The sequence below is a fragment of the Ambystoma mexicanum genome, chromosome 1p (genome assembly GCF_040938575.1).
Source record: "Ambystoma mexicanum isolate Mex_15411 chromosome 1p, UKY_AmexF1_1, whole genome shotgun sequence".
In the NCBI taxonomy this organism is placed as follows: domain Eukaryota; kingdom Metazoa; phylum Chordata; class Amphibia; order Caudata; family Ambystomatidae; genus Ambystoma; species Ambystoma mexicanum.
In genome coordinates, this window is record NC_090921.1 from 1,500,479,702 (window position 1) to 1,500,496,696 (window position 16,995).

The 16,995-nt window shown below is 47.2% G+C and overlaps 1 protein-coding gene across 1 annotated transcript in view; it reads left to right on the plus strand.

Moving 5' to 3' along the window:
- Positions 1–16,995, plus strand: part of KLHDC9 (kelch domain containing 9) — a 398,404-nt gene that overhangs the window by 306,003 nt on the left and 75,406 nt on the right. The window contains exon 4 of the mRNA XM_069607190.1: positions 1,032–1,230. Coding sequence (XP_069463291.1) covers positions 1,032–1,230 — 199 coding nt within the window. The remainder of the gene's footprint in view (positions 1–1,031; positions 1,231–16,995) is intronic.

Below are 16,995 nucleotides of genomic sequence, written 5' to 3' on the forward strand. Positions count from 1 at the left end.
GTCTGTGTTTTGTATGCAATAATGCAATTATGTAGTAAGTGGGTTTTATTAGCTACTTATTAAATGTTTCACAGTAGGCAAAACTGTAATAAGAAAGCATTTATCATTTTACTATTCAACATGGCAAGATTATTAATATTGCACATTCATCATGTATGCTGCACACAATGCCTATGTTTCTACATGAGTAGCTTAGTATACGGGAAAGAACTTCATAATAGAATGCTATTTGTATCAATGCATTGCTTAATGCACTACGTACCTCATGATATTTATTCCAATGATCCTTGACATTTTTTTTATCAAGGTTACAATATGAATTCCTTGTACAGACTTTTCATGAAAAGGAAATGCACATGTGATGTCATCAGTGATCTTTGTGATGTCATCTTTGATGTCCTGGGTGTTAGTCTTAGCAGTGCATGCTGGTGGCGTGAGTTATGGTTGCTTAGCTTACCACAACTAGCGAATTTCAGGGGGTTTTCGGTTTTACTTGGAACCATAATGTCCCTGTAACAAAGTTTTTTTCACAGAAACATAGGTTTTTAGTAGCGCAACTTAACCATAACGTCCCTTTAACAAAGTTTTTTTACTGAATATATATATATAAAAATGGTCATTTGTGCAAAGGTCAATTCAGAACCCTGAAATTCCATCAATTCGGGCATTCGGACAATTGTGTTTGAATAATTTGGGTAATACCATATGAGATGCTTTCTGATAGAGAACTCTCGTAGACAATGCACCGTCTTTTGAGAAGTTGCAGATTTACTACCCTAAGAAACGTTCATTGTTCCTGTTTTCACGGTTTCCACTGGGGTTGGTGGTTTATCTCCTTATCCATATTGTAGTCCTCACATTGCCATCTTAATGGTGAAAGGCTCAGTCAGCACCACCAGCATTTAAATAACCGTTACCTTCAAATTACAGCCAATGCAGAACCGCTAACACTGGCTTCCGTGCATCTATGTTCTCACATAGTCCAGACTAAATATTAACCTGCAGCTTTGTCTGTGTTTGTTTTGATGCAGATCGACACCATCCATGCCCCAAAGCTGATTGAGCAGCTGTCACGTCTGATGGCCTCCGCCAGAGCATGCCGCCAGATCCCGAAAGGACTTAGGCACCATTCCTGCACCATGGTCGGACCTTTCGCTGTGATTTATGGTGGGGAAACATTATCCAAGGGGAGAGACACAATCTGCAATGATTTGTACATCTATGATACAAGTGAGAAATATATTTATGTAAGATCCACATGTAAAATAGCCAGGAATGTCAACAATGGAACATAGAATAGGGAGGTATGCATAATACGAAAAGTCACATGAATGTTATGCTCAAAAGGGGTTCACAGCAGAGGAGTAGCCGGGATTGTCTAGCAAATAGGGCCTGAAGCTAATGTAGTTGGGCCCACTGTACTGACATAAATATCTGTAAATGCCCACACAGCTCTGCTGAGTGGGCATTTACAGATTTTGGGTGGGCCTTGCCCCTCAGGCCCTACCCTGCCTACGCCTCTGGTTCACAGCAAAAGAGGGTTTCAAGATTAACAAACATATGACGGGTTAATGAAAGAAAGTGTAAAACCAGGACAGAAAATGGAATCTGAATTGAGATTTTCAAAGGGTGAAAGGAGAACTAATGCATTATCGAGAGAAGGACAGAACTCCGGACAGAAATAGAGATGAGGTTTTTTTTGGTCTAATTGAGGAATTCTGAGATGGCGTACCAGAGTAAGGCAGCCAGTAAAGTTTGAAGAGTAAACTCCAGCCTTTGATTAGTTGAATGTTGAGACACTCCGAAAATAACAGTTGTATCAAAGACTGCGATCTACTGACGTGGGTATGAACCTTTGAACCTTTTTTTTATGCAGGTGGTGAATTTGTGCTCCCTCGTGACTGCATTACAGGACATCATTTCATTCATAGGTTGCCAGTGCTGTGTCTGTTGTGACTATATTGTGTTGCCCACGTTCTTCCCAGACCATTACACAGCTGACATTTTTTTGGACCTTCTGTAGTCTGAAGTGTGTTTTCTGAAAAACTGAAGTACATGTTTCTCTACTCACGTTTGGACTCTTACAGAGCAGACATTACAAATGGCTTTTTCGGAAAGATGAAGTGAAGCCATTGGCATGGCAATATTGGTTTGTGGTTGGATGCGCTGATGACAGCTTCTGACTGTGCATCTGTTTTATTTTTGGAAATTGTGAAGCGTAACTCTATCTTTGGTAAGATATAGAGTACTGTGGAAGAAGCTGGGTTTACGGTGGACAAATCTACATATAGGTAGTAGATCAGAACATTTCAGGGGCATCTGATTGGGGGAGGGGTGTCTATTCAGTGATTATTTTTACCCGAGAAAGGGAAGGGGGTGTTTTTAGGGAATGGGTCTAACACATTGGGTCTCATTACGAGCATGGAGGTAATGAAAATAGGAAGGCGGAATGGTATTACCGGCATCGCTAACGGGTCCGGGCCATTACCACCCCGAAAACCCGCCAATACCGCCACCGCCCATACCGTGCCCCTTCATACCGGCATGCGCGTGTACATGCGCCCCTTCGCGGAGGAAATACCGGGATGCCGGTAATATGAGGACATCACCAGTTATACGGGCATGCACTTACCGGCATTCCGAAGGCAGTAATTAGGGCCTGCACGACGGCGGCTATACAGGCATCGTGGACCACCCGTAAATAGAAACCTGCAATGAAGGCAACTGCCACAGGTGCACACAATCACCACAGGTGGAGTCAATGGAGCCTGTCCCTGTATAACAGGAGCACACCCACACACCACACCCCTTCCCACACCAAAATGATACCACTTGCTGTTGCAATCATGGGGCTGGAGGACATGCCTGTACTGCTACAACTACAGAAACAACAGCAGCAACAACAACAACCACAGCCACCGTAACAGGCAGCACAGAAGAGACACAGGAGGAGAAGGAGGGTGAGACAGGCCCAGCAATTACCACCAGTGCAGCCAGTAGTACCGCGTAGGCAGCCACCAATCCCTTGCATCAGTCCCAGTCCATTCAACCTAACCCCTGAGCAGATCCACACCCTGTACCGGTTGGACCGGGACACCATCACCCCCATTGTGGACATGATACATGACGACATCGTCAGCCTCATTGAAATACGCACTGCCACCCTCCCCCCCCCGCTACTAAAGATGGTGTCTGTGCTCCACTTCCTGGCCACAGGCACCTACCAGCACACAGTGGGCCAGCTGCATGGTATATCACAACCACTCTTTTCACGCATGTTGAGCCAAGTGCTGGAAGCCCTCTTGAAGCACGCTAGCACCCACATATCGCTACCACGGACTGCCCAGGAGCTTGCAGACACTAAAGTAGGCTTCCATGCACTGGCAGGCATGCCTAATTGCGTCGGTGCCCTCGACTGCACCCATGTCGAATTGGTAGTCCCTCATGCCATAGAGGCGGTGTACCGCAATCGCAAGCAATACCACTTCATCAATGTGCAGATGGTATGTGACTCCAGCAAGATCATCACACATTGTTGTGCCCGATATCCCGGATCGACACATGATGCCATGGTGCTGCGTAACTCCACGCTACCCTGTCACATCGACTGACATGCTGGACGACGTGCCTGGCAGCTTGGTGAGTTGCCTGACTTGCTCATGGCAGTGCATCAGGGTTGTGATGTGGGGGGATGCATACTCCACCAGGGTGGGAATGGGGGGGGATGCATACTCCACCTGAGTGGGAATGGGCAGTGAGTGGACAATGCACTTAGAGCTAAACACTTCTGACCTGAACCTCCCAACCCGAACATGACACATCAATGCCACACATTAGACCAATGCCGTACCTCAATGACAACATGCAAGACGCACAACCAGACCACCATGGGTATGTCAAGTGATGCATGACTGAACATAATTACAACTGTGCCAATGTCGCTAGTGTGATTAGGCACAGAGTGGCATACACTGTAATTATGGGAGGCAAGATATCGTTCTGCATCCACAGTACATCTGCATCAGCATGCAAGTGAAGACCCTGCATTATCTGTACAACGCTATCCAGACTAGCAGACCATATTGCAGTACACAATGCATCCAATTAATCTGTGTGCATATGTACATGGACATGTGCATGTCAACACCAAATAGCTGCGGCCATGGCAGTGAATCCTAAAGGTGGCAGCTCAGAATGACTCACACAGACCGCTTTGTACTCCCATGCAGGTGGAGGAGGCTATCTCTTGAAGCCGTGGCTACTTACCCCTGTGCGGAACCCGCGGAACAGGCACGAAGAGGAGTACAATTGGGTTCATACCCGTACTCGTGTTGTGATTGAGCAGACCTTTGGCCTGTTGAAGGCGCGGTCCCGCTCCCTAAGCATGTCTGGTGGAGCACTCCTTTATTGGCCTCAGAAGGTGGCAAAGATCACCATGGCCTGTGTCATGCTGCACAACATGTGCATCCGGAGAAATGTACCACTGCCACCTGACATTGACATGCATGCACCGGGTGAGGATGATGAGGATGATGATGGAGGAGAAGCAGCACCCCTGCCAGTACGTGATGCACAAGATGGCCGTGCTGTACGCCAATCACTGATTGACGAATACTTCTGAACCACAGGGACGTTGATGGATATGTGTCATTGCTACACTGAGCACTGGGTTCATGTGGACATGCACACAGGGTATGTGGGGAGTTGGGCACTGTGCACTGTCTTGAATTAAATGAATACACACAAAATGAACAATGTCCAGGCATTAAATGATTTTTCACACAACAGGTGTATTAATGAAAACTACAGAAAAGTGCCTCCCCCCTCCCCCACTCAAACGCCCTTCTCCCTCTCCACCAACACACCCAAACTCCCCATACCCACAATGAACTCCCCATACCCCCAATGAACTCCCCATACCCTCAATGAACTCCCCCTTACCCTCAATGAACTCCCCCTTGCCCCCTAATGAACTCTCCATACCCCCAATGAACTCCCCCTTACCCCCCTATCCACAACCAACACCACCTCCCCCCACTCCCACTGTTATCCCACACTATTTGTGGGCTTTCTTTGTGTCCGGGGGCAGCATTTTGGACTGCCTTGCGCTCCACCTTGTCAGTCGCACAGGGCTGGAGGGTGCGGAGGGTGGGGTGTGGAGGATGAGGTGGATGCCGTAGGGATTGGCACGCTGGCGCAGGTTGTTGTTGCTGCATGTGTTGCAGTATGCCGGTCAGGACCTGCGTGACCGCCCCCAAACTGTCACAAATCATTATAGCACAGGCATTGATTGCGGCAGTGTTTCCAGCAATGGCCTGATGGATCTCCCGCCTTGTCTCCTCCCCGTCAGCCACATATTGGCACACAATGTCAATCATGGTGTACTGCCTGGCCTCCACCCTTGACAGCCGTGCCTCCTAGTCAGTGGGAGCAGCAGAGGTTGAGGGTGCTGCGGCAGGGCGTGTCATTGCAGGGCTGGCCTCTGGGTTGGTATTGAGTTCGGGGCTGTGCAGCTGAACTGCAGAATCCATTATGGGGCTGGAGAGTGAGGCCTGAGTGGCGTGTTGGGGAGTTGACGGGGGCTTGGGGTGTGTGGACATGCCACATGAATTGTACCTTCTTGGTCAACGTCACTGAGTGGGGCTGTGGCTGCTGCCTCACCCACTGAACTTGTTGCAGCGGAATGGGTGCCACTGGCCTCCTCTTCCACTGTTGTTGGCAGCTCTGTGGTTGCAGTCTCATCCGCTGCTGTGGGGCCCTCATGTGCCGCCGGCATGGCCTGTGCACTTGCCCTGGCTTGTACTGTGGGCCGCGATGCTGCCCCGGAGGTGGTTTTGCCAGTGCCAGGTGGTTTGGCCCGGGACGTGAATGGCCTTGTGGCTGGGTCCTGACTGCCATCTTCTCCATCGGTGCCAGGGGGGGAAGAAGAGATGCAGGGCATCAGTAATGGTGTTACATGCAAGATGCATGAGATGGTGCTGTGGAGTTTTTCATTTCTCAGGCATTGATAACTTACAGGTGTGTCACACAGGGTAGTTTGAAGGGGGGGGGCATATTGGCATTAGCCGTGAAGTCTCAATTCGGCAATGATGCATGCAAGGTGGTATGCCTTTGTATTGGGGTTTGTGTGATGTATGGCATGGGAATTGTCCCTGTGTGTTGGGTGTATGTTGTTAATGGATTGGCACTCAGCATGCATTTCAGTGTGGCGGGGTTTGGGCCTCCATCTGGACATGGATATGTTAATGTGCGTATGATGGGCCATACATTACCTTGCCTAGGCTCTATTCCACATCACTTGTGCTACGTCATGGTTTGCCCTACTGTGGTTTGAAGGGTCACTCACCTCCATCTCCAGATGTTGCGGCACCGGTCTCCATCTCCCCGAAGCCTCTATCGATTCCATCTGGATGTTTGTGCTGCACGTTTCCTCCCAGCGCATGAGTTTGACCGGGGAGTGGGCAACCCCGCCGGTGGCCATGGCCTCCCAACGATTGCTGGCCAGGATGTTCCGGACCCTGAGGCAGAGGTCGTCCCATCTTTTTTTGCAGTCTTTGTGCGTGGGGTGGTGCCAACTGCAGACACCTTGCATGCTACCTCCTCCCATATCTCCTTCTTCCTCTGCTGCACCTCCCTTTTGAAGTTATGGGTGAAGACCTCATCGGCATGGGCAGCAAGGGTATCTGCCAACATATTCAATTCCTCATCTGAGAAGCGCTTCTTGCGCAGGCGGGGGTTGGTTTTTCGGGTAGCCTTGGACATGTTCTATTCAATGGCCCTGATCTCTCCTATGCAGCACTGGTGGATTGGGAGGATTGCAATGGATTGTGTTTTTAAAGATGGCCGCCGGCGCATTTCCCGTTCCGATGCGATGACGTTATTTCCGGGTCCGGTATTACGGACACAGTATTTACATGATGTTATTACCGGGTCGGTATTAAGGGGTGCCTCCTAGGCGGAGGCGGTATCGGCGGGTCCCGTGATGCCGCTGTCGGGGGGGTTGGAGGGCCTTTAGCGGCATGGCGGTATGGCAATTCTTGGCATGGGGGTTTACGCGTGCTCGCGCACTGGTAATCAGCCGCTATTAGCGGAGTCAAACCAGCACAAACCCGCTACTTCCTCCATGCCGGTAATGGGCCCGTTTTAAGTGGGATTCTCGTGATGGGGCCCATAGATTTTCATTCTTTCATTTTGTAGTTTTTAAGTTAGCTGTTTATCCATGTAGGGATGTTTCATCCTATGGCGACAGATGGCCAGAACCTGTTGCTTTAAGAGTATATAAAGCCATGTTTTTTAGGATATTCAGTGAGCATGTCCAATGGAAAATGCAAAGGTTTTTGGACTCTGAGTGCATAGCTTGAGGAGGAATTTCCTTGGGACTTTTCTGTCTTGCGCCTGGGAATTTCGAGTCTGGATAGTGCCTGGTTTAGCCAGAATCGACTGATATAAGGTGTTTGCTGTTAGAATGTAAGGTCTTCTTGCAGGTGAAGGCCTTAAATATAATGCAGCATGTTATGAAGAGAATGCTGACTCAGAGTGGTAGCTAATGTACAGTGACCTACACAAGGGACATTTGGTCCAATTTGATAGAGGCTGCCATGAGGTAAGCAGAAACGTGCACGACGGTTTCATTGGGAATAAAAGGAGTCTGGACATCATATCAAATGTGTTTTTTGACTTTGTTTCTTAGATGTCCACGTGGATGTTGGCCTGAAAGCTGGTCGCAGTAAAATAGGGTCTCATTTTCTTCAGTAGTTAGTAATATGCAGTCTTGCTTTTTAATCTTGGACTTCAAAGTGAGTTGTGTGCCTGTGTGCAAGCCAAGTTATATGGAATGCTGGCAATCTGAATGTAGCCTGACTAGCCTGCTCTCTACGGCCTTTCAGCCTTTTCTGGGCACATTTCCATGTTCTGAGACGAAATAACCTCAGATTTGTAATAAGCTCATTGCATGGCTTGATAATTTACCAAACTGGACTCAAATTATAGGCTTTGAAAGTATATTTGAGATCTACTGCTCTGGTCAGCTCAGGCCCCAACGATTTTATGACATCGGGTAGATTCAATGGACAAGGCCCTGGGTGTACTTTGCTGTCCGACAATCACATTCTTTGTAGCCTATTTTTGGGTGGAGGAGTCAATGGGTAAAGTGACAAAGAAAGATGGAACAGGGAGATCCAAAAATGTCAGCACACATTTGAGGGGGCTCTATGAACAGCCATATTGATTTGATTTATTGGATATTTGTACAACAAATGGTCTTTCAAGGTGCCATATTTGAACCCGACACAATCAGTGGTTGATCTTGCAACAGGCCAAATTCTTAGCTTGAACAGACACGTTGCCAGCAGAGGGCAACCTATAAATAAATATACACTAAAGAGAAGCTGGAACCTCTTTAAACTATTAACTTCTACAAAAGAGCACCATCCCCAGAAAAAGAAAAATAACCCCTCAGGGTCAGCCAACCCAAGCAGGGCATAGGTGGACACAAGTAAAAGCTGTACATATGATTTATGTAAACAAAACTGACGTACAATTCAGATGGAGGACTGGAATTAAAACAAGAAAAAGAAATAAGGAAATATACAATGTGTTCTAAATCTTTTGGAGATTCCCAAAGTTAAACTCATATTAAAAAATGTGCAAACGTAATCAATGGAGACTTCATACTGCTAAAACTAAAACACAATGAAACATGGCCACTGAGAAAAAGGGGAGGAAAAGAAACAACCTAGAAACAGAGGGCCATTATTAAAACATCATAAATAAATAAATACAACACAATAAATTCAACTACAAACACACAATAGGTTAAAAAACATAAATGTTACTATATACAGAGCATTGAATAGAGCAGGACCCTGGTTACAAAAGTCACACACCTCCCTCTGCGCCAGACAGGTCTGACCCTGCCGGGCACATCAGCCCCGGTAGGCAGTCGTCACAGAGGCACCTTTAGCAACGGTGCCGGTGCTTCCGTATCCCCAATCCCATGGTGTTCTATGAGGCTCCATGGGAATGGGGACTTACAAAATCCGGCACCGGGAAGTCAGGCGCTGGATTCGGTGTTACAGGGTTGACTGCAACCCACCGGTGGCACCAGTGGGTTACTGCCAACCTCGAAATGAGGCCCAATGTCTCTAGAGCTCTGGTTCTCTCCAGGCTGGACTACTGCAACAGCCTCTTCCTCAATCTGCCTTTTTCCTCCCTCTACCCTCTCACTAATCCAGAACAGGACTGCAAGACCTATCCTTGGCCTCAAGCCCAGGGTCTGCATCTCTCCAGCCCTAAAATCTCTCCACTGGCTCCCGGTAGCTGCAAGGATCAAATTCAAGACCCTCTGCATCATCCACAAGGCTTTCTGGGGCCTGGGGCCGCGCAACAACCAACAGTCTCACCCTAAACACCTCCTTGCTGGAGCCCTTCAGTCCTCTAGCTCTAACTCTCTGCAGGTTAGACGTTTCTCCAAGCAGAGAGTTAGGGGTAGATCTCTTTCTTCGACCGGAGCCTCTCTCTAGAATGGCCTCCCTGGATCTCCTAAAGTTCTGGAAGCTTCTCAAGACTTTCCTTTTCTCCTCCTGCTGCCTTGCTAACTGCTCCCTACTGTTGTGACTGGCTGCCTGGTCCCTCTTGAGTCATACAGGAGCCAGGCCTCCCCTTGACCAGTCTACATCGGCACCCCCTTACCAGCTCTTGCTTCTGTAACCCTCCTTGACTGGGCTACATAGTCTGGTTCACCCCCCTCCTTTGCACTTGACCATTATCTCATCTCCCTGCTCACTAGCCCTTGGGCTCCCCCTGCACTTACCCAGGCACTTAACCTCTGGGATCCCCTTGCACTTATATGCACACTCATCATCCGGGCTCCCCATGCATTCACCCAGCCCCCGGGCCACCCTCCCTCCTACATTCCTCCCTCCCCTTACCTTCCACTTCCACTTCCCCCCAACCCAGCCCCCGGGCCCCATCCCACCTATTCTTCCTGTTGCTGCACTTGCACAATCCGAATGTCACAAGGCCTAGTAGGACAGTTTATTGGTGTTTATCCTGCTCTGTTTCCCCCTCCCCCATTGTCTTGTGGTGCCTAGAAACACTTTCTGCTGTATAGGCGACATACAAATGCTCAATAAATAAAACATAAGTAGGAATTTTCCCTAACAATGGACATGAAAAATGCATAAGAATGGAAATCATGATGAGACTGCTAAAAATAACCCCAAAAAACGTTTTGTGAACTACACCCTACACGTTTGCCTGGCACAGAGCAATTGTTCAAGCCAGATGAGGAATACGGATCTAGCTGACAGTCAATAGGTAGCAAATAGGGACTATGCTAATTGAAGCAACTGAAGGAGACATTTCCTAAGGTTAAGAAGAAAGAAAATATTAAATAACAAACCCAGCTATCAGGAGGAAACAGTAGCACAAAGGACGGGGCAAGCCTAGAGAAAAAAAATAAAATAAACGGGATTGGTGGGTTTATTTTCCCAGATCTGTAACCTAGCATCCTCCAAACTGCAGATAATCTTGTATGAATGGCTCAGGTCACAAGAGGCTGACTTCACACATGTCTGGGAGACCACAGCAAACATGAAAGAACAATTCTGACATGGTGTACTGCAAGTGAAGAATGAGTGTCCCACTGAAATAAACTGATAAAAGTCTTGAATAGGAAGACTACATCTCTCCAGTTGGACCTTCACATAATCAGAGGTACAGTAACTGAGCATGCACTGCCAACATAGTCCAGAACATTGAGTTCAGAATTTTAAGGAAACTAAACATTGACTACAAAATCTGTAGGGATAGAAACTCAAACTAAGAGACACAGTTGCCGGATTTCACGGAGTCACAAGCAATACTTCTTAATATGGAAAAACTGAAACGACAGAACACAGTGCTAGATCAAAAATTTTTAAAAAAAGGATTGAAAAACTGAATAAACTCAATAACCAAGTATTAGGCAGAATTATATGCAGTACCCTTTGGGAACACCACACACATTTAAGACTACAAGTGGCAGTACAAATTCACCTTTGGTACAAGCCTGTAAAACACAGTAAAGTGGTAGCGATGGCTGAGCAGCTAGACTTCTCTCAAGAGTAAAGTGAGCAGATTCAAACAATGACTCAAGGTTTAAGAGTAAAAGAATATACATTTATTTCCACACCAGTTATTAAACATTTCACTATTAGCAAGCAGCTGAAAAATCAATATCCATACACTTCACCACACCCAATAGATTCTGGACAAGTTAGGCTCAAAATGAAGTGTGAGCAAAATGGCACTCCAGTAATAAAAAGGGGGGGAAAGACAAAGTTAGACAAAAGTTGAGCAGCACCAACAAGTAAGTAAGCAGGGCAATCTAGAAAAAAGAACTACAGTGAGGAAATCAAATCAAGAGGCCAAAGTCAATGGACCAAAGTCTTTGCAGAGGATCACACAGTTCAGGGTAGTTCGCGGTTAAGTCTTTGCCAAGAGTTCAGAACGAAGTTTGTTGGACGAAAAGTTACTTTAAACAATAGAGAAGGACAAGCCCTCGGATTGGCGAAAAATTTCACACACTTTCACCGCGGCTGGACGAAACGAACAACCGGGTTAGCAATGTACCTTTATAGCAGAAGAATGCTATAGCTGAGGCAGATGTTCCTGGCAGGTCCCGCAGGCTCACGGTTCCTGAAGCGACTGTCGGACTGACAAGAAGGAGGAAGACTGGAGGGTCTTGCACCGCCCAGGGAAGAAACCAGCAGCGGAGCAAAGCGACGAATAAAAGGTGCACTCCTTAAAACCAAGCAGGGTCTGTTCCTCCTGGCTGTCCAGTTCACTGTAACTGTGTACAGCCAATTCGACCAGAGGAGGGAGGCCTGGCTTGCAGTTTGGCGAATTGGGTGTTCCAGCTCAAGGGGAGAAGATTCCTTGCAGATCTTCCCCGTCGTCGAAGTTTGGAGATTCTGACCTGCTGCAGGGCTTCACCGGGCGGTTCAGTCGTGGTAGAGGTCCTCTTCTGTCAGCTTCTCTTCGGTTCTTTCGATCCAGTGGAGACTCTGCCTTCTCAGTCCCAGAGACCTGCTTTTTAGGCAGTTTTCCCCCATTCACACAGCCTGGCTGTCAATCACACAGCAGGGTGGCTGTCCCGCCGGGACAGTCACCACAGCCAATCATAACAGAGTGCGATATGGGTCTCCAAGGAGACCCTGTACAGGGAGTCTCAAACCCCACCCTCACATCCTGTCCCCCTCAGATATTCAGGCGCCTAAAGAGGGCTTCTGCGCAGAAGCCCGCCAAAGGTCGGCGAACAAAGGAATCAAACCTGGTTTGGCACGCAGAGTAAAACACAAGAAAGACTTTTACATAAAGAAATGGCGAATAAACCCAGCTGGAACCGTATAAAAGGAAATATGGTCCAGCGGGTTCAAGTTCGAGGCTACTAAAATGGCCTAAAACAATACCAAGGCTATTTTAAATAACCGCGGTAGAAAAAATAGGGTAGTTACCACTGCCACCAGCCAAATCTTAATGAAAAGGGAACGAAACAATGTTCCACGAGAAACAGACAAAAAGGGATAAATATTAACCCTTTCCAGAACTCTATGTAAGATAGTTTATACTGGGTCTGTGAGTTTAAAACGACTAATAAAGTCAATGGCAACTTTACATGTTCTGGGAGACAGTAGTCAGTCCCAAAAAATGGAGTCTGATTTGGGAAGTCTGAAAAAGACAACCCTATGTCGCTGCACTGAAGGTGCTTTGTAACACACAGTAAAAAGATGATGCCAATGGAGTAGGTGAGGCTCCACAGTCTATGAACACTAGAAATGTTAAACAAAACAGCAAAACACATGTAAGAGGCTCACACTCTTACCAGGTGAAAAAAAGAAATCCCAGAAGTCCAGCAAAGCTGCTGAGTGACTCCGTAGGTAAGGGAAATTAGCCATTCTGGAGAATTCTTCCTAACACTCTCCCCCCCGCCCCTCCACACGCTAAGGGACAGGAGGATTTAATCCACTCCTGGATGAATCGCCTCACTCTAGTCGGTTAAAAACATCTTAGAGAGAGCATCAGCATTTTGGTGGTGACATCCTGCTCTGTGCTCAATGATGAAATCAAACCCTTGCAGGCAGATTGACCATCTTGGAAGTTTTGGGTTCTCCCCTTTCACTTGCATTAACCATCTCAAGGGTTGGTGGTCAGTTTGAATTACAAAAGTAGATCCATACAAGTGTGGTCTAAACCTCTTCAATGACCACACAATGGCAAAGCATTCACGCTCTATGGTTGCCCACCTTGTTTCTGGATCCTTCAGTTTTCTACTGATGAAGCAAATAGGGTGCTCCCTACCTTTCTCATCCAGTTGAGTAAGGACTGCACCTATACCTGTATTGGATGCATCTGTCTGCACAATGAAGGGTTGGTGATAATCAGGATCTCTTAGGACTGGAACTTGACAAAGGGCTTTCTTCAGGCTTTCAAAGGCTTGAGTGCACTCCTCATTCCATCTAACCTTTTTAGGGAATTTGGGAGAGGAGATTACATTCAAGGGAGAAACTTTGGTCTTATAGTTCTCTATGAAATTCCTGTAGTACCCAGTGAGACCTAGGAAGGCTCTCACTTGGGTTTGAGTAGTAGGGGTGGCCCAGTTTTGTACAGCTTGTACTTTGCTAGGCAATGGCCTTATTTCACCTCCTCCTACCCCATGACTAAGGTAGACCACTTTGCTCTGACCAATTTGACATTTGCTTGCCTTTATGGTCAGATGGGCCTGCTCAAGAGCCTGCAAAACATATCCTAAGTGATCAACATGTTCTTTCCAAGTAGGGCTGAACACTGCAATGTCATCCAAGTATGCCATGCAGAAGTCCTTCATCCCGTTTAGAACTTAATTGACCATCCTTTGAAATGTAGCAGGTGCATTCTTTAATCCAAAAGGCATGACCTTAAACTGGTAGAGGCCTGCTGGGGTTGAGAATGCAGTTTTCTCCTTGGCATGGTCTGTCAGGGCTATTTGCCAATAGCCTGACGTCAGGTCAAATGTACTGAGGTACTTGGCTGCACCAAGTCTATCCACCAGTTCATCTGTCCTTGGCAAAGGATGGGCATCAGTCTTAGTGACTGAATTTAGAGCTCTATAGTCCACCCAGAATCTCAACTCCTTGGATCCTGCCTTTGGTACTAGAACAACTGGTCTAGACCATGGACTTGTAGAAGGGTCTATAACCCCGAGATCGAGCATCTTGTCGACTTCTCATTTGATGTGGGATCTCACATGTTCTGACATTCTGTAACCTTTGCTTTGCACAGGCAAACAGTCACCAGTGAGAATATCATGCTGGCCCCAATGGGTCAAGCCTGGTGAAAGTAAAAACTGAGAGGCAAACTGATTTAACAGAACTTTGCACTCTTTTTGTTCAGATGTCAGTTAAGAAGAGAGATTGACTCCTTCTATGTTCCCATCTAAAGGTTGGCCTCTGAGGAGGTCAGGTAGAGGTTCACTCTCCTCCTCCTCTTTAGCTGCAGCTAGAAGCAAAGCTCCCACTTCTGGTCTCGAGACATAGGCCTTCAAACGGTTGGTGTGAAAGACTCTGGGAGACTCCTTAGGTCTGCCTAAGTCCACCAAATAGTTCACCTCTCCATGTTTGCCCACAACCATGAAGGGTCCTATACATTTGTCCTGCAAGGCCCTCTGTCTTGTTGGCACCATAACTAATACAACCTGGTCTTGAGTAAACTCAACCATGCTGGCCTTCTGGTCATGCCAATGTTTGACCAGAGCCTAACCTGCTTTTAAGTTATCACTAGCTTCTGCCATCATGTGTGACATTCTTCTCCGGAGACCTATCACATAGTCAGTCACTCTGACTGGCTTGGGGGAAGGAGCACTCTCCAACCCCTCCTTAATCAGGGCCAAGGGGCCTCTGATGGGATGGCCATAGAGAAGTTCAAAGGGACTGTAACCAACTCCCTCCTGAGGGACTTCTCTATAAGCAAAGAGAAGGCATGGTAGTAGAAGGTCCCACTTTCTTTTAAGGGGTTCCTCTAAAGCACCTATCATGCTCTTCATAGTATGATTAAACCTCTCTGCCAGTCCATTTGTCTGTGGATGGTAGGCTGTAGAGAACTTGTAAGTGACACCACAGTTTTTCCACATGACTTGCATGTAGTGGGACATAAAATTGGATCCCCTGTCGGATATCACTTCCTTAGGAAACCCTACTCTGGTAAAAATACCAAGCAGAGCCTTAGCCACAGCCTGAGCTGTAACAGTCCTCATAGGTATTGCTTCAGGATACCTAGTAGCATGATCTACTACAACCAGGATAAACCTGTTTCCTGAAGATGTGGGAGGGTCAAGGGGACCAACAATGTTGATGCCCACCCTCTCAAAAGGAACTCCCACCACTGGGAGAGGCACCAGGGGTGCTACATTCTTGGCTCCACTCTTGCCAGAGGTTTGGCAAGTGTGACAGCTCCTACAGAATTTGTCAACTTCTGAACCCATTTTAGGCCAGTAGAAGTATAAGGAGAGCTTTTCCTTGGTCTTTTTGAAACTCAAATGACCAGCCAAAGGTATCTCATGGCCCAACTGTAGGAACTGGAGTCTGTTGGCTAGGGGCACTACAATTATTTTGCAGTCCCCAGGGATAGACTTAGTAGGTTCACTGTAGAAGAGGCAATCTTACCAGCTCAACCTATGCTTTCCAACTTCCTGCCCATCAAGTTCAGAAGCAGCCTGTTGTCGAAGTCCTTCGAGAGTAGGACACTCTCTTTGCCCTCTCCTGAAGTCTGCCCTGTGGGTCCACCTTCTGCCAGTAAAGACTGCAGCTTAGGATGGTCAACAGGGTCAAGATCTCCAACCAAAACAGTGTCTTCTTCCAGATCTGACTCTTCAGAAACTGGATCAACCACACAGGGTTGTACTTCACACTCTGCCTCAGCAGGTGGAGGAGTCACATGTGTGACTTTGGACAATCTTGCAGATGTCCTTCTTGGTAGCACAGGAGTGCCATCTGTCTTCTTATTGGAGGTCTTGGGTTTCCCCTTTGCCTCTTGCTTTCCAGAAATAGCAGTGAGCAACTCCTGTGGAGTGGGAGTGATAGTTTCCTCTATCAACTCCTCTGGAGAGCCTCTCAAGGTCCTCTCCCTTGCAGGCCTAGTAAGCTCCTGTTTCCTTTTACTGGGAGGCCTGGGGTTACTAGACACTACTCCAAGAGTTTTCAGGTCATTACCCAACAGGACTCCCCAAGGCACTTCACTCTGCACACTAACAGGTATTTTGACAATCATATCATCACACTGGATGAGAGCTGGTAACTGGGGAAGCATTTGCACACGGCCTCCAGCTAACTTGGTGAGGCATTTGGGTGCCTTAGCAACATCCTCCACCTTGAAAAATGATTCATCCATCACAGTTATGCTGGCACCAGTGTCTCTGATGGCAGGAGTCTCCTGGCCATTCACAAGAACACTATCTTTATAATACTCTTTAGTATTATCTGAGATGGAATTATAGACATCTAAATTCTGTTGTTCCCACAAGCCCCGGGACACTAAAGGAACACTAGCAGAGATTCTCATGGGTTCATCAGCCAGTAGGTTAAAGTTTCCACTTGCAATAGGTACTTCTTCCTCTGGGGAGAAGGCTAAGGAGACAGTGTGGACCCCTGAAGGTTTGCCCTTACATCTGGGATCCCCTCCGACATGGTCAGTTGCCCCACAAACATAACATTCCCCAAATGTCTTGATGAATGGGGGTTTGTTCTGACCAGATGGTGCACTAGCCTGATTCGGTTTCCCTTGTGGTTTTCAATTATGTTGCTGTTTGTAGCCCTCTTTTGGATTGGAGGTATTTGAATTCTCCTTGTTATCGTTCTTTGGCTGCTTTCCCTCATCCTTCTTCTGAGTTGCCCCAGAATCCTTGTGAGTAGCCCTGTTGGCAATCCACAAGTCAGCAGCCTTAGCTATCTTCTTGGGATCTATCTCCTTAGAATCAGCCAA